The sequence below is a fragment of the Barbus barbus genome (genome assembly GCF_936440315.1).
Source record: "Barbus barbus genome assembly, chromosome: 3".
NCBI classification, from domain to species: domain Eukaryota; kingdom Metazoa; phylum Chordata; class Actinopteri; order Cypriniformes; family Cyprinidae; genus Barbus; species Barbus barbus.
This window is the reverse complement of record NC_136731.1, coordinates 43,827,207-43,853,968: the sequence shown is the minus strand read 5'-3', so window position 1 is coordinate 43,853,968 and position 26,762 is coordinate 43,827,207. Positions and strand designations below refer to the sequence as shown.

The 26,762-nt window shown below is 39.1% G+C and overlaps 1 protein-coding gene across 1 annotated transcript; it reads left to right on the top strand.

Moving 5' to 3' along the window:
- The first annotated feature begins 1,759 nt into the window (after nucleotides 1–1,759).
- LOC306860148 (uncharacterized protein) lies at nucleotides 1,760–18,997 on the top strand. Its single transcript, XM_079401700.1, has 2 exons — nucleotides 1,760–2,464; nucleotides 16,886–18,997. The coding sequence occupies exons 1-2, from the start codon at nucleotides 1,966–1,968 to the stop codon at nucleotides 18,745–18,747; spliced, it is 2,361 nt and encodes a 786-aa protein (XP_079257826.1). The 5' UTR covers nucleotides 1,760–1,965; the 3' UTR covers nucleotides 18,748–18,997.
- The last annotated feature ends 7,765 nt before the right edge of the window (nucleotides 18,998–26,762 follow it).

The window sequence follows — 26,762 nt, the reverse complement described above, 5'->3', positions numbered from 1 at the left end:
ATTTTGATCCATGTTGGTAACTTACTTTAAATCACACGATTTTCAACTTTAATCACTAATAGCAAGCTGTAAGTACCACCTAAAAATGGCAATTTACACACCTTTATCAACTCAAAACAAATTATCAAATGCAAATATTTGTTTCAATCATTTGCACACACAGTAACATCAACCTAGAAATGAGATTTCAAGCTGAAAAGATATAGTCTGACCTGTGAATCCAAAAGTAGCAATCGAATTGTCCAATCTTTGCAACGTTGCCCTCTTGTGACTATCCGTCGTCACTGCAGCAAAATCTTCTTGCTTTGCTCTTATTACTAATCCGCACAACACAAAATACAGTCACGCGAAATGAAGCCAGTCCGAATGCAGCGAAGTCGAGTTGCTTCCTTGAATGGCGACGTCTTCTCTTCCACCAATGGCTGCTGATTTCCACCGAGGTTGACTGGATGTTCTTTGCATCGAGGGCTAGCAACGATCTTTCCCTTTTCTCGATTAATTCTGGCACTCTTCCAGGGGTGTAAATACACGTTTTTCACTGTAACGGCTCCTGACTGTTTTCTTCTGATTAAAAGAATGACGCTTCAACTGATGTCTTAACGTTTAATATCTTCATAAGCATTATGGCCATCGCCATCTGGCTCGTATTTTCTTCACATAAAGTCATGACATCGTGAAAAACTGAAACAAATAAAATAACATTCAGATACATACAGTGTTTCTGTTTTTACCACAGTTTAACCAGTTGTTTCCTACTGAACCAATATCAATAAACAAAGTACATCATTGCAAATTAACAGATGAAGTCTAAAGAATAAACCACATACCGTGTGCGCTTTCCAATCAGAAATACAGGAGACATTAGAAGATATTTATATAGACATTCCTTTTAACAAACACTCTTAATATCAGATAGCTCTCAGCACACATGCGTTTCTTTGTGGATCTGAATCTAAAAAACTAGATTCAAACTAGCTAGATCATGTGACAAATTCAACCAATGGTGCACCTATTTCTCCTGTAGGTGTCACTATTACACAACTTTATAATACAATTTCCAAATGAACATTGATACATTATACCGAAATTGTGAACTAAATACTTTTCCACAAAATAAATTACTGAAACACTTAAAGCAAATACAACCTTTTCTGAGACAGCTACATATGGGAAACATCCCACAGCACAATAACCTGAGCCAAACGTTATTAGTCATCACTTTAACTGCGTTTGTAGCCGGCGCCACTGACCAGACCGATAAACAAACACAGACTGGAAGTTAACTTCGATCGGGCCAGGCGCGTGCGCCCGATGAAACCATCTATATCAAAATATCCTTGTAAACACAGTCGGTTATGTCCTAAGGCCCAGATATTTAGAAGGACAGCACAACCTAAGGATTGTTTTTAGTTCTAAACCTGTTCAATATTTTGAATTTAGTTTTTTTTACTATATTATTTTTTAATTAAGATCCATCTTATCAAGTGTTTTCTTTAATCTTAATTTCCATATTTACATGCTGCAACGTTGTGTAATGTTCAATTAAATATTTGACTAATAATTCGCTTGTTTTTCTCTTCTAATCCTCACAACCTTCCCCGTATTATTTCCCTCCTCTTACTTACATTTCACTGCTGGTTTATACTCTGTATAATTGTGTATGTGACAAATAAATGTCTTGAATCTCTCTCCGCTTCACTCCAGTCCAGCGGGGGGCGCTAAAACACATGCGTTTGTTTGCCAAACACCATTAAACCTCAGAAGAAGAAGATTAGTTTCACCGCGCTCTCTGTTTGTCGTAGTGCTAGTTTAATACAAAGAAATCTTTCTGTTAATAGAAAAATACAGTTTTTGAATCAGTTCAGTAAATAGCTGTAATATTCTCATCCTCAGAGTTGAGACTAAGTTTTGAAGCAAGCAGGAATATCTGGAGGAGTATCATCTGAACGGAGATCTGCTGTGAAGATGGTGTTTGTTAAAGAAGAGAGTGAGGAGAACATGATTGAACCAGAAACCTTGGAAATAAAACACGAGGAGCCAGAAACCTTGGAAATAAAACACGAGGAGCCAGAAACCTTGGAAATAATACACGAGGAGCCAGAAAACTTGGAAATAAAACACGAGGAGCCAGAAACCTTGGAAATAAAACACGAGGAGCCAGAAACCTTGGAAATAATACACGAGGAGCCAGAAAACTTGGAAATAAAACACGAGGAGCCAGAAACCTTGGAAATAAAACACGAGGAGCCAGAAACCTTGGAAATAATACACGAGGAGCCAGAAACCTTGGAAATAAAACACGAGGAACCAGAAACCTGGAAAATAATACACGAGGAACCAGAAACTTTGGAAATAAAACACGAGGAACCAGAAACCTGGAGAATAAAACACGAGGAACCAGAAACCTGGAGAATAAAACACGAGGAACCAGAAACATGGAGAATAAAACACGAGGAACAAGGAGGTTGGTATTTATTCTTCTTTCATCTTTAATGGTTGTTTGTGGTACATTAGGTTTACAAAGCTTTAACCCTCTGGGTCAGATGGTGTTTTGGGGATCTGATGAAGTTTTGACATGCCCTGACATTTTATTTATTTATTTTTTAATATCTTAAAAAACAGTTTAATGGCTAAAGTCTGATTACACTATAATTAGCACAAACTGCAACAATAATATGTAAGCAGCATGAATGTAGTCTACATGTTTGTGTTTTTGAGAAAACAACGTTTATGCATGATTAGTGAAAAACTTTAAATTTGAATTGAAATGAATTAAGGCCATGATACACAGAACATTTGATCAAGACTTTTGAGAACTGGATGTGGTAGACTAGAGTTTATGCTACAAAAATGATGTGAAAATCATTCTGCTCACACATTCACAGAAAACAATATTATGATGCTATGATAAATTATATTTTGAATAATGTGTATAACCAAACAGTTGTTGGACGGATGTCCATCATATTTTTTCCTACTATCAAATGTGCACCAGCTACTGTTTGGTTATCCACATTCTTCAAAATATCTTCTTTTGTGTTCAGCACAAGAAAAATATTAAAGGGTTAGTTCACCCAAAAATGAATATTAGCCCACGCTTTACTCACTCTCAGAGCATCCTAGGTGTATATGACTGACTTCTTTCAGACAAATCCAATCAGAGTTATATTAAAAATGATCCTGGCTCATCCAAGCTTTAGAATGGGAGTAGGCAGGTGTTTTTGTTCACAGTCCAAAAGTAGTGTGGCTGATTTTTAACACAGTGGTTGCAATGGACCAACTACCATCGGTGGTGCGGTGTTGTTATATATAATTTATATTAATTGTATATATAATTTCTAAATAGAATGCATACATGAATCTATCTGTCTATATATGTGTATCTCTCTCTCTCTCTCTCTCTCTCTATATATATATATATATATATATATATATATATATATATACACACACATACATACATATACTGCTGCTCAAAAGTTTGGGATTAGTATTAATGTTTTTTTTTTTTTTTTTATCAACACAAACTCAGCACACCTGAAAAATTGATGGGTGTGTAGGAAAAACATTCCAACAACGATGTTGAATCCAATCAATAAAAATTAATAATATCCCGCCAACTATCAGTCCATGCTACAAACAACGTTTCAGTCCACTGACCTTCATCAAGCAAATGCATACTATTACAGACAAGACATTTAAAAAAACAAAGACAGATTTGTCTATTCATGTCTATTCACATTCATGTCGATTGCAAATAGAAACACAAAACCAGTCCTAAATGAAAGAAAACAAGCTGACAAAAATAATGAATCCAATATCTGGTGATAGCATAGCGTAATGAGAGATTTATAAGCAATTGTTTGGAGACCGGTCATTTTTGACCGGGAACACCACAAGTGTGGCTAGGTGAAATAAAATCCACAAAAAATTACGAAAACTCTAAGAAAAAAAAAAGAAAAAGAGAAGTACTTATACCCTGTGTGAACAAAGTCAGTAATTTTGAGTCCAATGCAATAATATTAACTAGTATTTTCAGGAAAAAGAAAATCTTCTCCAAGTCAGTTTGACCCGAACACAACCAGAGTGTTAAACTACCAAATACATTTACTTGCAAATTTTTCAGAATAGGAATATCAGATATTTCAAAATATAGTGAGTATGTTTGTGAATATTAATAATAAAAAAGTAAAAATGAAATAAAAACAATCCATGTGTCATACAGGGCTATTGTGGCTATGGTGCGTCACATGACAAGCATGATGCGTCGCCATGGAAACAATAAGGCTAAACATTCTAAAATAATGGTCGCTTAAGAAAAAAAAAACTCACGCTGGGGGCTCAGCTTAAAAATGTTAAACTCACGTGTGAAAGGGTTAATGAAGAACGTGGCAGTCGTCAGCTGTTCGAATTGATAAAGGAAGGGGAGAAGGAGGGAGGAAAATGGTTTAAAGAGCATGCAAGAGTTAGACGAATTGTTCATTTTAAGATGAAGAATTCCTTAAGAGAAGGAAGAGAGGAGTGACTGATACACATTAAAGTTGGGGTAAGTGATTTCTGGTAGCCAATGATATTTGAAATCACCAAAACAAACACACCAGTACCGCAAAAGGGTCTCGCCCCTATTTTGATAGCTCCTGCCCACACATACGTAGCCTACACAACCCAGGCAACTATTAGTTCTGTAAAACAAAGCAAAATCAATGCTACACCGTTTCTACACCGGAAGCGAGTGGCATGCCAAAATGCTATAGAAGTCATTATAATCAGTGATGCTGTCTACACTGGATGCTGCGCAGCGCGACAAATCTCTGACAGAAAACTGCTGCCATGTTCTATTTATGACGTGCTGACACAAATTTCAAATGATTTTCAAGGGTCGCTTTATCGCGTCCAGTGTAGGCAGACTTTATCTGTTGCGGTGCGCCTCGTCCAGTGTAGACACGGTGTTACTCACCTATCAAGAAGAAACAAAGCAACCTTGGCGTCCGATCGCAGGCCTTCCTCTCACTGGAAATCTGATCCGATATTTACACGGGTCCTACTTTTTGCCTTATCGTTCCGTAGACATTTTTTCTTTTTTTTTTTCTTTTTAATCTGTCTCCATCTCTATCTTTCTGTCGCTCGGCTTGGCTAATGTCCGTCCTGTGCACTGAACGCTCTCTCCTCCACATCACGAGTAGACATGCACCTTACTGCTGTTTGGCTTCAAGTTTGCTTTGGTACTCGGCCCCGACTCAGTTTTCTAAAAATGTTTTTAAAAAATTACATACCCCACCTTTAAGGTCAGTAGGATATTTTGATTTGTGCCACACCCTTTCAACAGCCCTAAGCTTAGAACGCAGAGAATATCATACAGCCAAGGGGCCGAAGGGGAGGTACGGGCAGGCCTGGAAGACAAGGGGCAGACCGTGTCTAAACAACATGTAAGAGTGGAGCAGAAAGTATCAGTAGCATTGTTAGCATCAAGAGATGCTTGTCAGTAAACTACGGATCTGTGTATTAAATGCCGCTCCATTTGAAAGCAAGTGATGGAGATTTGCCGCTAATCACAGAACCGGAGATGCGCATGATCATTGCGTTCGATATATCACCCAGCCCAAATCAGGAATCATCGTTGAGGTTAAGAGTGAGGAGGAAGTTATCCTATAGTGTGTGATCCGTGGTTTGCGAGTGGTAATAATAATAATAGTGGTAATAGTAGGGATATGGAAACACATAGTAAGTGAAAAAGTGGTCATTTGGAGTTGGAAAGGTTTAGAAAAGAGAATGAATCAAAAGTGATACTTGTGTCCTTTGCTGGTGTCCCTACCCATTTTAGCACTGTGTCAGAAATTGTTTTATGTGACCGTAAGTGCTTTTTATGCAAATATGTGTTTGACAGAATGCAAACAGCATAAACAGAATATGAACAGCATTTTTTTTTCTACAGCCCACCAGAAGGTAGATTTTTTGCAATTCACACAAGTGAATTCTGGGAGTCATTTCTGGTGGGACAGACCTGGCACGTGTCACATTTCCTGCCTGCAGTTTGAACCATTGGAGTGTGTCTCTATTTCAATGTCCTTCATAACAGTTGCAGCAGCCGTTGATGCTCTTGGAAGGCACCGTCTTCTCTCTGTGTGAGGTTTCAATAGCTCGTAACTAGGGATGCACGATATTATCGGACTGATATCGAAATCGGCCGATAATGACTTTAAATGTAAATATCGGCATCGGCCTGACATGCAAAATTATGCCGATATGTCTTGCCGATAAGGGGAAGGGGTTAACTCGCATGTGCTCAGGGTGTGCTAGCGATTAGATCACGTCAGCAATGTGGCTCATTCTTGAAGCAAAGGTTTGTCTGAATGATGAATAGATTGACTGTTTTGGATCGCTGCATTTAATGTGTGAAGGCATGTACAGAATGACGCGTTCGGTGTGGGATAGAGTAAACAGTTATAGCACAAGCAGGGGCAGCAGTGACAGCCTCCCCCAGGTCCTAATGCCCGTTCGGTAAGGAGTTTTAATAGTAGGGGCGCAGTTGGCCTACTTCTAATTAAATTAAAAGTAAAATAGCCTACACAAATAACATTTAGACTGTGTTTCTGATTAAATAAAGCAGTAATTGATGTAATAAAATAAGTATGTTTTGATTTAATGGTCAGAAGCTATAGCTTACATGAAAAAAAAAATCACAAACATGACACTTGTAAATTAAATTATTTTATATATACTGATTTATTCATTAATGTGTAACGTTTTATTTTTTAAACAAATCATGAGCTCTAAAAGATTTTCAGAATTTTTACAACTCTTTTGTTTTAGACCATCTACAAATGTTAAATCTTAAAATAAAATATTAGGGTTAACACTGCATCTTTCTGGGGAAAAAATGCAGCGGTTGATATAGTTGATTTATATTTATTTTCAATGTACTGTTAAAAAAACTTTTTTTTTTATTCAATTCTAATAAATAAGTTCTTGTTAAAAACTAACCAAAATTAATAATATTTTGCTTATAATTTCTGCACAGGAGAGACTTGGTGTTGTTTCCAAACAAAGGGAAATATATCGGTATCGGCATCGATATCGGCCAAAATGAGTTGAAAAATATTGGCATATCGAATATCGGCAGAATTCCAATATCGTGCATCCCTACTCGTAACCCAGCTGCTCCAGGAAAATCCTCTTTCGACTCTGTTCCTCTGTTCCAGTCTTTGTTTATTTCACTCCACAACACAAAGGCATTGTAGGCGCTCAGATCAATGATGTTGAAGAAAATGACAAGGGGCAAACGGACAGTAATGCGTCAGCAGCTATAGGTGGCTGTGACCTTGTCTAAATTATCAACATCTCCCTTTGTCTCATTGTAGTCCAGGACCATTTGTGGTTTTCTGTCTTCTCTGGTGTTCAGACCAGCATCTTTGTGCATAGTGCTCATTAGCAGGACATGTTTCCCTTCCTTGGGACAGTAGGAGACGACTTTGCTTTTTCAGTGAAGGCAAACATTGAAGATGTTACCTTTCTGTTCTTCATCACAAAAAGCTCAGAGGGAAGCTCAAGCTTCTTTTTTTCTCACTGTCCTCAACATGGTAACCTTCCTTTTTAGCAGTTCCTCACCCCGGGGCACCTGCATGTTCCAGGCATAGCTGGACTGTATATCTCATGCAGCCCATATTTTTTTATGCCGTATTCGGCTGGTTTGCTTGGCATGTATTGTCTGAAGCTGCCACGAAATGGAACCAGACATTCATCCACAGTGATGTGGGGGCCTGGATTGTAAAGAAAAGGAGATTGCTGGACCAATGTAAGCTTGCAATTCAGTCACATCAAAGTCTTTCCAACTGTCCCCATACACCCGTCTCCCCTGTAAGTTTGTCATTTCAAATATATGCTTTTCAATTGATGGTATAAGGAAAAGTTGAAATGTTGATTTTATATCTTGGAAATGGCTGACAGCATATAATTGGAACCATTCTGATGACATTAGCAGGCACTAAGTCTACCCTGTCGTTCAAGTGGGGAGTGGGACCATAAAAGCGTTCCATTTTTGGAAAGTAATGTGTCTGCTGATGGTTGAGTCAACAGGAGGGTCAACACTTGGAGTCCCGTTCACACGAGGAGGATGCCTCATAATCAGGGTCCTCCTCAAGATTATCATCTGTCTCAGACACATTCACCTCTGTCACTTTCACTGTCAAAAAGCTATGACAAAATCTCATTGACAGAAAACCTTTGCTTAGAGGCCATTTTCAACTGAGAGCATAATAGAGCACAAGGGCGTAGGTTTACTTTCGTCATTGGTGGGGACATAACCCCAACCCCCATTATAATTAATCTAGTTTACAGACTTTCTTTCTTTTTCTTTTTTTAAATAGTATGTTTATCAGACAATAATTTCACAATTATGATTTTGTGAACCAACAACATCAGCATCAGAGCACTGGGTGTCTTAACCCTCTAAGCGCCAAAGTCGCAAAATTGCGACAAGACGTCATACTTCATGAAATGGGCTGTAGTTCCTAATCTGGTGTAATGGCTCATTTGTATTCCCTTCCACTAGATGCCAGACATGTAGTACTTCGATTCTAGACCAAAATTGTTCGAGGAAGTAGCAGAGTAAGTGAGCTATCGTGTCATTGATGCGGAAGCAATTCAGTTCATAGCGTCTGAGTAAATTGTGAGATTTGTGAGAGAAAATCGCCAAACGGCTAATAAAAAGTTGTACTGTGAGGATGTGTTGCAAATGTCATTCGCCGATTCTGACTCTGAAGGGGAATATTTGCCTTTTGGAAATGACGATCGGCCGTCTAATGATCGCGCTTCTCCAATGGTGCCGCGCGCAAGGCGCGATCGTTCACAAAGCACAAACAAGTGATCATTTCAACACTTTGCCCAACGGGGATGGGGGTGGCAGGGGTGGACGTGGTCTTAGTGTCCATAGGAGAGCTGTTGCTCTCTGATGATCGGCCAGATTGCGCTGTTTGTTCCGGCAGACAGTACAGGTGCAGTCAGTTTGGGTTAGGTCTGTGTGCTGTGCCATGCAATGAGAGGTACCATACTCTCAAAAACTATAAACTGTCACATAGATACCTGATTGGGCAGATAGCTGGTCAACTGATCAAAAAATAGGCACATGTATTTTACTATGGCACAGTAATATAGTAATAATTTACTACTTTCTCCTGTTTTACTGTTGATTTCCTCTTTTCCTGATCATTTGGAATGAGGATAAAAAGACAAAAAAAGAACAACAACATGCAAATAAGTTCAAACATCCATTCAATATCTATTATTTCCTGAATATTACTGATGAACTGATCAAAAAGTAGGCTACTGTTCACATGCGTTTTACTACTATATAGTATAGTAATATAGTAATAATTTAGTACTTTCTCCTGTTTTATTGTTGGTTTCCTCTTTTCTGATCATTTGGAATGAGGAGAAAAAGACAAAAAAACAAACAAAAAAATCAAACATCAATTCAATATCTACTATTTCCTAAATATTATGAAATTCAAGAGGGCAGCCCTGGTGACGTCATAATATGCAAATTAGATGAGTATATTTACACCCCACATAAACTTACGGTCATGCCCAACATTTTTCTAATTTACAGTAGATCTCTATCTTTAAGCCATTTCAAGCCACAAGCTTTTGAAATCTTGATGTCAAAATCCAGCATTTTTTCCAAAAAACCCTGGCGCCTAAAGGGTTAAAGGGATAGTTCAGCCAAAAATGAAAATTCTGTCATCATTTACTCACCCAGTATGAATGTCTTTGTTCTGCCAAACACAAAGGAAGATATTCTGAAGAATGTGGGAAACAAAGCAGTTCTAGGGCACCATTGACTTCCATAGTATTTTTTATTTTTTTTCCTACTATGGAAGTCAATGGTGCCCCAAAACAGCCTGATTACAAACTTTCTTCAAAATATCTTCCTTTGTTTTAGGCAGAATTTGTGGGTAAACTATCCCTTTAATCACACAACACTTTATTTTAATATTAATTGAATTGGACCCAGGATGATTCTGAAAGAATAGGCTACTCTGCTGTTGCTGTAGTAACGAAACTCGTGCCCATCTTATTGACAGATAAACTGCACGCTCTTATATCAGTGTTGTTTTTTATTTTTGGGGTACAGTTTGATTTGTACATTCAGTTGAACAACATTAATTTAAAGTAAAAGACTCAGGTGCCACTTACATAGTTTAACAAATAAAAATATATAAATAAATAAAATCACATTATATTTGTCCCAAATTATTGTTGATGTTCATGACTTTATCCTAGGCTGAAAGATGTTGTGTATCTTTCCGCACAACGTTTGTCTTTCTATCCGTACGCTTTCTCTTTCTGTTTGCTCTGTTTTGTCAAACAAACACCACTTCAAACTCATCGATGCAACTTAGTTCATTCCTGAAGTGGGCTTTTATATTAACTGTTTTAGACTGCTGTCTTGAATTGGGTGCAATACCTGTGAGTTGTTCTAAACACGGCTGCGCTTCTAGTCCGGTGTGCGACTACATTCCGCACATCATGTATTAGTCCTTGAGAGCGCGCAGATTTCTAAAGTATTTACGTTAACTTGTTAGGTAATATCAATGATATGACGTTTCAGATGCGTCTGAAATGACGAAAACATATACATATATTTAATTATTTGATCATATTATTGCTAGGGACAGTTTGGTAGTGGCTGGATATTGGTAGGGACATGTCCCTAGCGTTCCCCCCCTAATTCTACGCCCCTGATAGAGCATTTATATGTTTGCTCCTCCCCTGTAAACCATGTGAATTATGTTTCCCCCTTCCCCATGGCCTTATGTATTTACTAGGGGTGGAACGATAAATGTATTTGTACCGAACCGTCACGGTATGGACATCTCGGTTCGGTGCATGAGGCCTTACAACAAATACAGGCAATTCACCCTCAATCCAGATGGGGGCGCCAACAGTAATTCAACTCTGTTTGATAAACGCCAGCAGAAGAACAGTGAATGCCATGACTTGCGCACTTGAAAACAAAGCCCACTAGACAGTGACCATGTGCTGATTCTGAATGCATCTCTCACATAGACTGACAAAGGAATATACTTTAAAGGCTTGCGCACTCAACTGTTTGTAAAATGGAGCTTTGTGCTCGTGTATCCTACCTCTCTCATTCAGCACAAATCCAAATATTCTATACTATTTCCATATTTGTGATGTAACATATTTGAATGCTAAACTATTATTCATTATGTAAATTATGGGCTTTGTACTTCAGTCGCGTTCCAATGGTGACTCGCGCTGATGTTTGGTTCACTGTATTTTATTTTGATAAAGAACCAACTGCGCTGTCAAGTTAGCCTTGTTGGAACTGATGTATTTTTGTTTGTGTGTGTGCTCCAGCGCAATCAGTTCATCTGTTTCTTTATCTCTACCAGCACAAAAATGAACTGAAACTGCAGGCTACATTACCCGTCACACTGTTTTCCTCTCTTGTTTATCTGTAAAGTAAATCAAATGTATTTCAATAATTTATTCCCTGTATGTATATATGCACTTTTTTATATATATGCAATTTTTAAAAGTAAATCAAACACGTACTCCCAGAACGTGATTTCAATCGTGCCCCCTCAGATTTTTGAGGCAATGGTGGATTTTGCATGCAGCTTCTAAAAGACAAAAAAAAAAAATAGCCGAAGAATATTTTTTATATGTAACCTGTTAACCTTTGCCAGAGCGACGATTCACTGAAGCGTTTTTTTCCCACTAGTTTAATGTTTATGAATGGATTTAACGTGAAAGAATATCATCTTGGCAAACTATATATCATTCTGAAGGTCTAAACCTCAAGCATCGACGACAGATCGCTGTTTTCCGATGGAAAGCTTATAAGGAATGTATTTGCTACATTTGTGTAAGCAGTACACATCAAAACATGCAGAATAAAAAAGCAGTACGTACCAGATTCATTGTAATAACGAGTCACAAACGCGTCCACTGCTGAAATCCCAGTTTAGTTAGAGAGGTAAGGGTCCACAGAACAACATCCCAGCGAGCACTTTTAGTCCAACAAAACAATAACGCTGTAATAAGGATGAATATTCCTTTGTTTACATTTCATTTCTTCAGGAGAGTTATTGTTCGCGTCCGTTATGGAATAAATTACGCTCAAAAACAGCGTCTTGGTGGTAAAAAAACAACACTGTGTTGTAGCATACAGTTTTACAAACAGAATGAGATCATCCACGGAAAAAAAAGTCTCAGAAAAGCAGAATATAGTTTATTTGAATTTGGCGCTCCCTCCTGAAAGCGTGACGCACGCTGTGACGCTGTCATCTGAGCGGGGTGTAACTTAGCGATCTGCTTTTTACATAAAAAAACTATATATTTTTTTTTTCAACATTTTTTATATATATGTGTGTGTGTGTGTATCGTGTGGGGAATGTGGCCGTATCTGCATGATTATCATATGTATGGACGCACATCAGCGTGTTTATTACCGACTCTATGACGGCTATCATTGTGATTCAATGATCAGCTATTATTTTATTATTTTTGTTTATTTATTTTTTTAGCAGACGCTTTTATCCAAAGCGGCTTACATTGCATTCAAGTTACAGTTTTCTTTTACATTTTATCAGCTCTTGCTTTCCCTGGGAATCAAACCCATGACCTTGGCATTGCTAGCGCCATGCTCTACTATTTGAGCTACAGGAAAGTTTAATATTGTATTATATTATACAAAGTATGAAAGTATAATTATTGATTATATGGCCCATCTGTATGATTATCATCTGTATGGATGCACATCAGCGTCTTCAAATTTGAAATATAAACTCATGAGACACGTGGCTTTTAACCCATTACTTTTCTGGATTGTTCCAGGACTTATTTCATGAATTTGTATATGAAATAAAAAAAAAAACATTCAGTGTGGAAAAACATTTTTCAAGGCACGTCAGTGTCTATAACTTTTTATCTTTTTGAGCATTATCAACGATGATGGATAGTAAAGCATAGAGTGTCTTCTTTCCAAAGATACCTAATTTGTTTGTGTAGCACACTTTGTCAGGAACTGTTACCATTTTAATTTAGGTAGGTTATTTTCACCTGTGAGGCCCCAAATGAGGGGTGATGGGTAACAACAGGTTAATAAACAATCACACTGGTGTGATTAGATTATTCAGTGCGGTACATGGTCAACTGCTAAATTAAAATCTGCGTTCACTCAACTTCGCTGGCTGGCATGGAGCCAGAGACAGCCGCGTTTGTCTACAGCACTGAGCATTATAACCAACCACACATGATTCTGTTGAGCTTATGAGTACAATGGCCAATAAGAGGCGTTCAGATGAGTCATCGCTGCAACAGCTCTTTTGTTCAGTGCGCGCGCTCCCTGAATTAATTCTCTCTGCCGATTTCTCTCATCAGAAACAACAGTGCAGAAGTGCGTACGATGTAAGCAAGATATTAATTTCACAATGTAAGCAACTTCAGTGAAAAATCGGAGTTTTTGAGAGTGCTTTAATTCTGGCTAAGTCAATGATAATGTTCTTTGTAAATGGAGTGTCTATTTACACTTAGTGCAAATAGCCCACCTTTTGGCAGAGGCTATTTACAATAATTCCGCCCACCAAGTGTGATTGGGACTGTCAAGATTATAAAAAGCTGCTATAAACCAACCGTTTCAGTGGCACAGATGGTAAAGAGCGTACTGTAATAGTTTTAACGCGATCGACCAGGGTTCGAACCCGCCTTTTGCCAAACTTTTTTTTCTCCCTTTTCAAATCTCATATCAGATCGTAAAGGCATTTATTTTTAATAAAAATTAAAGAAATAACCGAAAAGTTGAAAATAATGTATCAGGTAGGGTTAGGGTAGGTGTAGGGAGGGCTTTATTGTATCAATAAGGTAGCATCCATTTAAAGCTGTAGTCTACGATGTTGAAAATCAGTCGAGAAAGCCTGAATTTTTAAAAAACTCATCCCGCCCCTCCACACGCACACCCCTCCCCTCTGTGCTACCTGATCCCTCCCACCGGGAAACGACCTGAACAGCTATTTATGTAATACACCACACCATAAAAGTATAAATAAATGCTTACCTGCTCAACAAAAAGTCAGCCATGTCAGCGTCGGTTTTAAGTCCAAGGTTTCTCTGAAGCTTCCTCCAACGGGCAATGGTGGACCCTATATTGATTCGGCTTTGAGTCCGGCGTTCTTCACGTTTTTTTTTTATCTCTGCTCTTTCCTCAATTGACTTTCTCTTTCTTCCAACCTTGACTGTTGGGGCGAGCAGGGGCCGCTTGCTGCTGTCTGTTTGTTGGTTTTTCTCCATTTCTGAGTTGATGCTGCCTACTTTCGCGCGAAATTTCATGTCGCAGGAGGGGGCGGGGTAGGGTGCGGTGGGTGGAGACGCGAGTGGAGCAGGGGATTGGATGAGAGCAGTTAACCAATGTAAGATGTCCGGCCGGACAGCTTACATTGGTCAATTTCTCTGCGGGTGTACACCCAATAGAGTGAATGGATTTTTTTCATTCTTTTTTCTCTTCATATTATTAGGATTGTACTGTAGAACCATAACCAGCATCTAAACGAGGTTATTAATAATGAACAATCTTTGAAATCGTAGACCATAGCTTTAATAATCTGAATTAAAATGATAATTTACACTCAATATGTTATTATCGCATACTGTCTTATAATGTAATACAGGTCCTTCTCAAAAAATTAGCATATTGTGATAAAGTTCATTATTTTCTGTAATGTACTGATAAACATTAGACTTTCATATATTTTAGATTCATTACAACACAACTGAAGTAGTTCAAGCCTTTTATTGTTTTAATATTGATGATTTTGGCATACAGCTCATGAAAACCCAAAATTCCTATCTCAAAAAATTTGCATATTTCATCCGACCAATAAAAGAAAAGTGTTTTTAATACAAAAAAAGTCAACCTTCAAATAATTATGTTCAGTTATGCACGCAATACTTGGTCGGGAATCCTTTTGCAGAAATGACTGCTTCAATGCGGCGTGGCATGGAGGCAATCAGCCTGTGGCACTGCTGAGGTGTTATGGAGGCCCAGGATGCTTCGATAGCGGCCTTAAGCTCATCCAGAGTGTTGGGTCTTGCGTCTCTCAACTTTCTCTTCACAATATCCCACAGATTCTCTATGGGGTTCAGGTCAGGAGAGTTGGCAGGCCAATTGAGCACAGTAATACCATGGTCAGTAAACCATTTACCAGTGGTTTTGGCACTGTGAGCAGGTGCCAGGTCGTGCTGAAAAATGAAATCTTCATCTCCATAAAGCTTTTCAGCAGATGGAAGCATGAAGTGCTCCAAAATCTCCTGATAGCTAGCTTCATTGACCCTGCCCTTGATAAAACACAGTGGACCAACACCAGCATCACTGACTGTGGGTACTTGACACTGGACTTCAGGCATTTTGGCATTTCCCTCTCCCCAGTCTTCCTCCAGACTCTGGCACCTTGATTTCCGAATGACATGCAAAATTTGCTTTCATCCGAAAAAAGTACTTTGGACCACTGAGCAACAGTCCAGTGCTGCTTCTCTGTAGCCAAGGTCAGGCGCTTCTGCCGCTGTTTCTGGTTCAAAAGTGGCTTGACCTGGGGAATGCGGCACCTGTAGCCCATTTCCTGCACACGCCTGTACACGGTGGCTCTGGATGTTTCTACTCCAGACTCAGTCCACTGCTTCCGCAGGTCCCCCTAGGTCTGGAATCGGTCCTTCTCCACAATCTTCCTCAGGGTCCGGTCACCTCTTCTCGGTGTGCTGCGTTTTCTGCCACACTTTTTCCTTCCCACAGACTTCCCACTGAGGTGCCTTGATACAGCACTCTGGGAACAGCCTATTCGTTCAGAAATTTCTTTCTGTGTCTTACCCTCTTGCTTGAGGGTGTCAATGATGGCCTTCTGGACAGCAGTCAGGTCGGCAGTCTTACCCATGATTGCGGTTTTGAGTAATGAACCAGGCTGGGAGTTTTTAAAAGCCTTTTGCAGGTGTTTAGAGTTAATTAGTTGATTCAGATGATTAGGTTAATAGCTCGTTTAGATAATCTTTTCATGATATGCTAATTTTTTGAGATTTTTCAGTTTTCATGACCTGTATGCCAAAATCATCAATATTAAAACAATAAAAGGCTTGAACTACTTCAGTTGTGTTGTAATGAATCTAAAATATATGAAAGTCTAATGTTTATCGGTACATTACAGAAAATAATGAACTTTATCACAATATGCTATTTTTTTGAGAAGGACCTGTACAATACTGAAGTGCAATTGCCACTATTTTGCAACAACTAGTATAAATAGCAGAAAATCCTGCTATTTTAACATAGTGTAAATATAATCTATAGCTATATATATATATATTTGCACTTAGTGTAGATAACATATCGCTAAAAATACTGCTATTTTCACTTAGTTTAGATAATAGCCATTGCTATTTGAACTTAAGAAAAATGACCGCAATTTCAACTGAGGAGGGCCTATAATCATCCTATAATACCTCTGCGTCATAATCCGTCCCTGATACTGTGTATATATATATATATGTGTGTGTATGTATGTATGTATGTTATATAACAATGTAATAATATTTAGTGTTTTCACATCTAGGTGGAAAAAAATTGTAATTTGTACAACTGCCTGTTCAAAATAAATGAAATGAAACCGAGCATAGTAGACTTTTTTTTCTCTCTGTTGTACCGAAATCGTATCGAACCGTGACCCCCGAACCGAGGTACATACGAACCGTAACATCTGTGTACCGTTCCACCCCTAGTATTTACAGACCTTAAACATTGAATAGGGTCACTTTTATGTTTCCGTTTCTCAACTTTGAACAATTTACAAAAAATTAACAATTTTTACTTTTATTTCAGAGTTCATTGAAGAAAAGGAGGAGCATGAAGAATCAACTGAAGTTGAGGAGAAAAATGTCAAAACTGGAGGAAAACCTTTGAGTTGCTCTCATATCAAACAGAAAGATTTAAAGAAAAGAAGAGCCAATAAATCTTTCACCTGCACTCAGTGTGGAAAGAGTTTCACACACAATACAAGTTTTGTGTGTCACATGAGAATTCATACGGGAGAGAAACCATTCACATGTGATCAGTGTGGGAAGAGTTTCACACAATCAGCACACCTTAAGGTACACATGAACATCCACACTAGAGAGAAGCAGCACCCATGCAATCAATGCGGTAAAATATTTTTATGGGCTTCAGTTCTGAAGAAACACTTGAAAGTTCATGCAAAGGAGAAGCCACATTCATGTAATTTGTGTGGTAAGAGTTTTTCACATCTACAAAATTTGAAAGTACATCTGAAAATGCATACTGCTGTGGAAGAGTACACCTGCTTTGAGTGTGAAAAGACTTTTAGTTCAGCAGCCTATTTAAAACTGCATGAGAGGATCCACAATGGAGAGAAACCTTATATGTGTTCACACTGTGACAAGAGATTCAATCGGTTACAACATCTGAAAACACATGAGAGGATCCACACTGGAGAGAAACCTTATAAGTGTTGTCACTGTGACAAGAGATTCAAAACTTCAGGAGACCTGAAAAGACATGAGAGGATCCACACTGGAGAGAAACCTTATAAGTGTTGTCACTGTGACAAGAGATTCAAAAATTCAGGAGAACTGAAAACACATGAGAGGATCCACACTGGAGAGAAACCTTATAAGTGTTCTCACTGTGACAAGAGATTCAAAAATTCAACACATCTGAAAACACATGAGATGATCCACACTGGAGAGAAACCTTATAAGTGTTCTCACTGTGACAAGAGATTCAACAAGCCAGGAGACCTGAAAAGACATGAGAGGATCCACACTGTAGAGAAACCTTATAAGTGTTCACACTGTGACAAGAGATTCAATCGGTTACCAAATCTGAAAACACATGAGATGATTCACACTGGAGAGAGACCTTATAAGTGTTCTCACTGTGACAAGAGATTCAATTATTCAACACATCTGAAAACACATGAGAGGATCCACACTGGAGAGAAACCTTATAAGTGTTCTCACTGTGACAAGAGATTCAATTATTCAACACTTCTGAAAACACATGAGAGGATCCACACTGGAGAGAAACCTTATAAGTGTTCACACTGTGACAAGAGATTCAATTATTCAACACATCTGAAAACACATGAGCGGATCCACACTGGAGAGAAACCTTATAAGTGTTCTCACTGTGACAAGAGATTCAACAAGCCAGGAGACCTGAAAAGACATGAGAGGATCCACACTGTAGAGAAACCTTATAAGTGTTCACACTGTGACAAGAGATTCAATCGGTTACCAAATCTGAAAACACATGAGAGGATCCACACTGGAGAGAAACCTTATAAGTGTTCTCACTGTGACAAGATATTCAATCGGTTACCAAATCTGAAAACACATGAGAGGATCCACACTGGAGAGAAACCTTATAAGTGTTCTCACTGTGACAAGAGATTCAACAAGCCAGGAGACCTGAAAAGACATGAGAGGATCCACACTGGAGAGAAACCTTATAAGTGTTCTCACTGTGACAAGATATTCAATCAGTTAACACATCTGAAAAGACATGAGAGGATCCACACTGGAGAGAAACCTTATAAGTGTTCACACTGTGACAAGAGATTCAATCGGTTACCAAATCTGAAAACACATGAGAGGATCCACACTGGAGAGAAACCTTATGTGTCAGGGCCGGATTCAGCCAGCCCCACTAGGGGGTGCAGGTAGAATATCAGGGGGGGCATGTCTTTTTTGGGGTGTCAAATCCCCCCAAACCCCTAAAATGCATAGAAATCTATACAAACTATACTATGGGAACAGAGCCATGTTCCCACTGTGTTACCTACAGCACTTGTGAATTAGCAAGTGGTACACATGTGGATGTCTGGGCTGCAGGAGCCGACCGGGCAGCAGAGAACATTAATGTTCCGTCTGATGAAAAATTTACCGAGAACTCCAGCGTTATACCATACGAGGGAAAAAAAACAAAGAGATTTAAACATTAAAATAAAATAAGCCTTCACACACAGAATATAACCTAGCAGTCAAAAATCCCCCCACACACACCTCCCATACGGAAATGTAATATATGTACACATATGAAATATACATATATGAAATATATCCACATATAGAGTTAAAACATATATGCACATATATATCTGCCCATATATAAAACCTATTAGAAAATGGGACAATTTCATATATTGACATATAAAACCATCCCATATAAATATATATGTTTATGTATGTATAATACAGTATTTGATATATATGTCACATATATATTCATCAATATACATGACATATATTTCTTTGTATAAATGTTCAATCTAAAAATTACGCATATATGCATAGCATATTACTTACATATATATGTAATTAATATATGTTTTTATATAGTCTTATTGTATATTTTACATTTAAACTGAATTATATATGTAAAATATATTTTTGATAAATGTATATGGAATATATAAATGGCATATATAAAAATATTTTTTGCACATATATTTTGAATGTATGTTATGTTCTTATATTAGGTATATGAATTGCAAAATGGTTTGCATTAACGTATGATGTAAACTAAACAAATGTAATAAACATGCTTGTACAAATTTCTTACATGTTTTTTAAATATAGGTTATGGACGTGTACTTACACACTAGCAATGCAATGCACATGGCATGCCTAAACCTTAAATGTTAAATGGTGCAGTTAGCAAAAAAGGAGTAAAACAGTTAAAACATTACAACTTTATTAAAACAGTTATAGAAATATTATTTAGCTGTGCAAAATTAGAAAATTACTGAACACTGAACACACAAATATTGAACAAAATATTACAGCAAAACATAAAACAAACCCAAAAAAGGAAAATCCACCGACAGGTATATGATACAGCCTGCCCATTTTTTAAGTTTGAGTCTTTTTGGATGCCCGTAGCTCAGTGACCTTTTGATTAATAGCTATCCCTAGCTGGCCCCTGGTGGTTCCAGGAAATTTCTGGATCACTGCATCTGTAAAAAAAACAAACAAAGAAATGCATTTTAGTTTATAACATTTATCTAAGGACATCCAAATTATAATCACCTAAAACACACTACATTAACACAGGACATACTATGTTAGGTAGATAAACTGAATGTTACAAAAATTTAGGCACTATTTAGGGCTGCAACAAACGATTATTTTGATAATCGATTAATCTAACAATTATTAGAATGATTAATCGACTAATTGTTGATTATTTCACTAATTACTCGGTAGACTTTGATTATTCAGCTTTTGCAATTAGTTAAAATATTAAGTTTTACATATTCTAACAAATAAAGGTCACTTCAGCTTTAGAAAAGCATAGTATGTAATTACAATTATTATACAATTGGTAACACTTTACAAAAAGGTTCATTAGTTAATATGAACTAAGAATGAACAGAGACACTCACCATTTAATTAGCTACATGGAAAAGTAACTGAATAACACATCGTTCTGCCTAAAATCTCCTTTTGGAAGTCATATGGATAAGAAACAAAACAAAGGTAAGTGATAAGACGCTTTGTATAAACTATTTTATTCAGCACATAATGTCTTAAAATAACTTATAGGGTTATGATAACCAAAACAGTCCTGAGCTAGATCAAGCTTTGATAAACCAAACTATCACTTTAATACAAATTTTCCCCCACTAATAAAAATATTTTATCACATTGGAGAGCTGCTTTATAACATAAAATCAAGTTGCAATTCTAACTGAAAGCAACACTAACTCTGGTTTTTCATGTTTAATTCCATAAAGCTGCTTGAATTTAGGCTATGTATTACATAAAGTAACATATAAATAAACATGATGTGGCTGGACTTTACTGGAGGATGTTACTGAACTGCAGAGCTCATGCAAACACACACGTTGTAATCAGATGCATTTTTAACTGCTGCTTTCACGCTACTGTCAGTTTTTGTTGTGTTTATTTCGTTACTGAGAGGAAAGCGTGCAATATATATTTACATATTGTGACGAGTCGGCTGCCTCCCCCCTGTCCATCATCACCACCCCGTCCCGTATTCGCTGCCCTTCACCAGGCTCCCGACGGGAGTGGGTGTGTGAGAGAGGAGGGGCGCTGGATACTCACGGCTGGCGGCTTGTGATGAGGCGCACCTGATGTGAATGGAGCCTCATCACCGCCGCTGTTAAACGCCGAGCGCGCCTCTCCTCGGGAGACCGGTCTCTTCCCCGTGCATGTCCTCGTGGGTCCAGGAAGGGAGCGTCGAGGAGGACTGCCGCACCCGTTAGGCAGCTGACGGGCCAGGATGCCGGGCCGCCGAATCCCCCAGAAGCGCCGGGAATGGACGAAGCCGCGCAAGAGACGCCGCCGCCACTCGCTCCCGGCCCCGAGAGGGGAGCGCGTGCGGCCACCGGACTCCGCCCCTTCCCTGGACCCTTCCCTGACGAACACTACCCTCCTTCACTAGCCCCGCGGCACAACGAGGACACCAGATTCCCCGTTTATTTGGACACTTTTCCCCTTGGACACTTTATTTTCCCTTTTTATTGTTGAATAAAAACCTCTCCGAGGCTTGACGCCACACCCACTGTGTCTGTCGTTTGCTCCTCCCGCCACAATATTCATCCAAACACTGCTCAAGTTCGGCTGCATTTGCTCTGAAGCACTGTGTGCCTCTTGAATTGCATCCAGTATCGCAGGCTCTTACATTAGGTCATATGAGATCAAACGACTAATTGACAACAAAAATATTTGTCGAAATTTTTTTTGGCGAAATTGTCGATAATGTCGACTAATAGTTTCAGCCCTAGCACTATTCAGACCTAGGTGTAAGTTTCATCACACTGATACACAAAGATAAAACTGATAAATTCTGATGGTTTTACTGTCACATTTGGTTTAACACAATTTTAAAAAAAAAGCCCAATTAACCAAGTAATATACATACTCATTATTGCATCAATCTTTATACTGTCCAAGGCCTCTTTTGATTCCCCAAGGCTTGCATTTTTGGACTTGCCACCTGAAGAAAGAGCAACATAGAGATTAGAACGATATCAGACGAGCTCCACTCCTATCTTACTACTCAACCATATATAACATTTTTCAACCTAACTCTTAGACAGCCTGCTTCAGTAAAATGGGGATAATGTAAATAGTCCAACTCAAGTTATTTATAAAGCATTATATTTCAATGTAAATGAGCGTACATATATCTGTAAATATGTGAGAATTACTATAATAGGGCAGGTTTATTTTTTGATTTTTGACCCCTTACTTAAAGACTTAAGATATGACGTTCAATCTACATGATTACCAAAAAATAATCATAATTATACAGACACGTGCACACACTATAATCAATTACATACCTCTAAGATTGCTCTTTAGAAGTGTCTCAATATCAAAAACTCCAAGGGGAAGCATCCGTGCCATGGTAGTGGGGCTGTTTGTATGGCTAGCTGACCACAACACATTTTTTGGCACACAAACTCCTGATCCCGGGTAAATTTCAAGCTGTGGGGAAAGGACAAACTTGCATTAATATTACAGTTATATTAATATATAAAACATTGCTTTAACAAAATGTATTTAGGGGGGCTGATACAATTTAGCTTTGCCTCACATATTTTCTATACAATTACTAGTACAACTATAATAATGTATTTATATACTTCCTTTCAAGGACCTAAAGACTTTTTATAAGGCAAGATATCAAGACATCAGATAATACAGAAATTACAATTAACATTTGTGACCCTGGACCACAAAAGCAGTCTTAAGTTGCTGGGGTATATTTGTAGCAATAGCCAACAGTAACATTTAGACTGATATATTTCATATGTTTATTTCCTTTAATTTGGATGATTATAACTGACAACTAATGAAAGTCCCAAATTTAGTATCTCAGAAAATTTGAATATTGTGAAAATGTTCAATATTGAAGACACCTGGTGCCACACTCTAATCAGCTAATTAACTCAAAACACCTGCAAAAGCCTTTAAATGGTCTCTCAGTCTAGTTCTGTAGGCTACACAATCATGGGGAAGACTGCTGACTTGACAGTTGTCCAAAAGACGACCATTGACACCTTGCACAAGGAGGGCAAGACACAAAAGGTCATTGCTAAAGAGGCTGGCTGTTCACAGAGCTCTGTGTCCAAGCACATTAATAGAGAGGCGAAGGGAAGGACAAGATGTGGTAGAAAAAAAGTGTACAAGCAATAGGGATAACCGCACCCTGGAGAGGATTGTGAAACAAAACCCATTCAAAAATGTGGGGGAGATTGACAAAGAGTGGACTGCAGCTGGAGTCAGTGCTTCAAGAACCACCACGCACAGACGTATGCAAGACATGGTTTTCAGCTGTCGCATTCTTTGTGTCAAGCCACTCTTGAACAAGAGACAGCGTCAGAAGCGTCTTGCCTGGGCTAAAGACAAAAAGGACAGGACTGCTGCTGAGTGGTCCAAAGTTATGTTCTCTGATGAAAGTAAATTTTGCATTTCCTTTGGAAATCAAGGTCCCAGAGTCTGGAGGAAGAGAGGAGAGGCACATAATCCACGTTGCTTGAGGTCCAGTGTAAAGTTTCCACAGTCATTGATGGTTTGGGGTGCCATGTCATCTGCTGGTGTTGGTCCATTGTGTTTTCTGAGTTCCAAGGTCAACGCAGCCGTCTACCAGGAAGTTTTAGAGCACTTCATGCTGCCTGCTGCTGACCAACTTTATGGAGATGTAGATTTCATTTTCCAACAGGACTTGGCACCTGCACATACTGCCAAAGCTACCAGTACCTGGTTTAAGGACCATGGTATCCCTGTTCTTGATTGGCCAGCAAACTTACCTGACCTTAACCCCATAGAAAACCTATGGGGTATTGTGAAGAGGAAGATGCAATATGCCAGACCTAACAATTCAGAAGAGCTGAAGGCCACTATCAGAGCAACATGGGCTCTCATAACACATGAGCAGTGCCACAGACTGATCGACTCCATGCCACGCCGCATTGCTGCAGTAATCCAGGCCAAAGGAGCCCCAACTAAATATTGAGTGCTGTACATGCTCATACTTTTCATGTTCATACTTTTTAGTTGGCCAACATTTCTAAAAATCATTTTTTTTTGCATTGGTCTTAATTGATATTCTAATTTTCTGAGATACTGAATTTGGGACTTTCATTAGTTGTCAGTGTGGTGGGAGGAGCAAACGACAGACACAGTGGGTGTGGCGTCAGGCCTCGGAGAGGTTTTTATTAAACAATAAAAATCAAAAATAGTGTCCAAGGGGAAAAAAAGTGTCCAAAATAAACAGGGGATCTGGTGTCCTCGTCGTGCTGCGGGGCTTGTGAAGGAGGGCAGTGTTCAGGAGGGAAGGGGCGGAGTCCGGTGGCCGCACGCGCTCCCCTCTCGGGTCCGGGAGCGAGTGGCGGCGGCTTCTTCCAGCGGCGACATCCTACTCCTAGGCCCCCGGAGCTTCTGGGGGACTCGATGGCCCGGCATCCTGGCCCGTCAGCCGTCTATGGGTGCGGCAGTCCTCCTACTCGACGTGCCCTTCCTGGACCCACGAGGACACCAGCGTGCATGCACGGGGAAGAGACCGGTCTCCCGAGGAGAGGCGCGCTCGGCATTTAAACGGCGGCGGTGATGAGGCTCTATTCACATCAGGTGCGCTTCATCACACGCCGCCAACCCTGGCTGTTTCAGCGCCCCTCCTCTCTCACACACCCACTCCCGTCGGGAGCCTGGTGAAGGGCGGCGAATACAGGACGGGGTGGTGATGATGATAAGGGGGGAGGCATCCGACTCGTCACATCAGTTATAATCATCAAAATGAAAGGAAATAAACATTTGAAATATATCAGTCTGTGTGTAATGAATGAATCTAATAAACAAGTTTCACTTTTTGAATGGTATTACTGAAATCAACTTTTTCATGATATTCTAATTTTATGACCAGCACCTGTATATGAGTAAATTCTGAGTAATTTGCAAGTAAAATATACCTTCCCGAAAACTCTCCTCCGGATTCACAAATGCTTCGTAAACATCCGATTTGATTGGTCACTATTTGTCCCACCTGTCCTCTATTTATGGCTGGGTAAATAGTGACAGTGATGAGCGCTGTGTTTTACAGTTATCAACTCAGCTGCAAAAAAAAAAAGAAAGAAAACAAAACAACAACAACAAAAATAAAAAAAAACAGGCAGGGGCAAGTGAGCTTGTAATTATTATGGCAGTGCATCAAAATTGGGGAAGTCGTGGCCTAATGGTTAGAGAGTCAGACTCGCAATTTTTACAAACGATTTACACAAAAATTTGTTCTGCTCATGTTTAATGAATGAGGCCCATTGACATGAACATTTATATGATGACTTACACTACACCTAATAATACTGTAAGTATTAGGGTGGAGAGCGTTGCAGAGTTAAATGTGTGTACAGAAGTGGCTGAGTTGAATTCAGGATCAAAGAGATAAGAAAAAGACCACACTTTGTTGTTTTAAAGCTTTTATTAAGAATGTGCTTTTCAAGAAAGAGACAAGACACTGTTTGTTATTAATTGCTTTTGTTGTGGCAAATTTTAACTTAACCTCATCAGGCAAGAGACAAACTCAGTCAGACAGTCATACAGAAACACCAGTTGCTGCAGAGTTTGACAATCCAGGGAGGGTGCTCCTCCACCTTATATCCACACTCTAGACACTCAAGGTCACAAGGTTACAAAACATCTCTTTGCTGTAATTTTCCACATATGCTGAAGTAAAAACAACATTCTACTATATCATTCTGCAAAAGCATATCTTCTTATATGTAGGGCCCAAATAACCTTTCAGGTCATTACCATACATCTGGTCCATCTCCCCTGGGTCTGGTTTCCTCCCCAACACCCTCTATGGACCCCTCCCTTGTCGTCCACACATCTAAAGCCCGGTACACACCAAGCCAACGCCGACGAACTAGTGGCGACGAAAGCAGACTGCGGGGTCGGCCGACGTCTGCCGACTTCGGCAGCGTCTGGGTCCAAAGTTGCCCTGACACACCAAGCCGACGCTCGACACCCGACGACCAAGTAGCACGTCGGTCTGCGGCTGCGTAAAGAAGAAATTCCTTTCCGTACCAGCAGGTGGCAGTAATCTGTGTTTGTTACTCAAAGCCGGAAACCGGAAGAGCTAAAGGGATACAAAACATAAACAAAGGTGCCTGAAATCAGATCAGAATCTCGCTCACCACAGATGGAATCTTGATATTTTGAAAATGTCTGACACGTTGCAAATGGCACTGGCTTTGTCAGCCCTTGGTCTTTTGCTTGGTGAAGAGGAAAAGAAGAAGTGGCCGCGAAAAATACAGAGAAAGCGCACTAAATGGGTGAAACCACGGATACTCCAGAGACAGGCTCAAGGGGCTTTCCCGAACCTGTGTCAAGAGCTCGAGTTAGGTGAAACCTCTGATTAAAAAAATGTTGCTCTGCTTTTTCCTGTTCAATTTAACAGGTTAAAAGAACTTATCAGTCCAATTGTACAGAGGAGAAACACGAACTACCGGGATTGTATCTCCGTAGGGGAACGTCTGATGATTACACTACGGTTCTTGGCAACAGGTAAGCAAGCTAAAGGTTATTTGTTATTTGAATATTACATCATTTTATAACGCTTTTTCAGTTGTGTTTATGTCGGTGTATCATTCAGCATTATAAAAAAGAAAATAATTTGATTATTTCGGATGGCAGTTGGAGACAACATA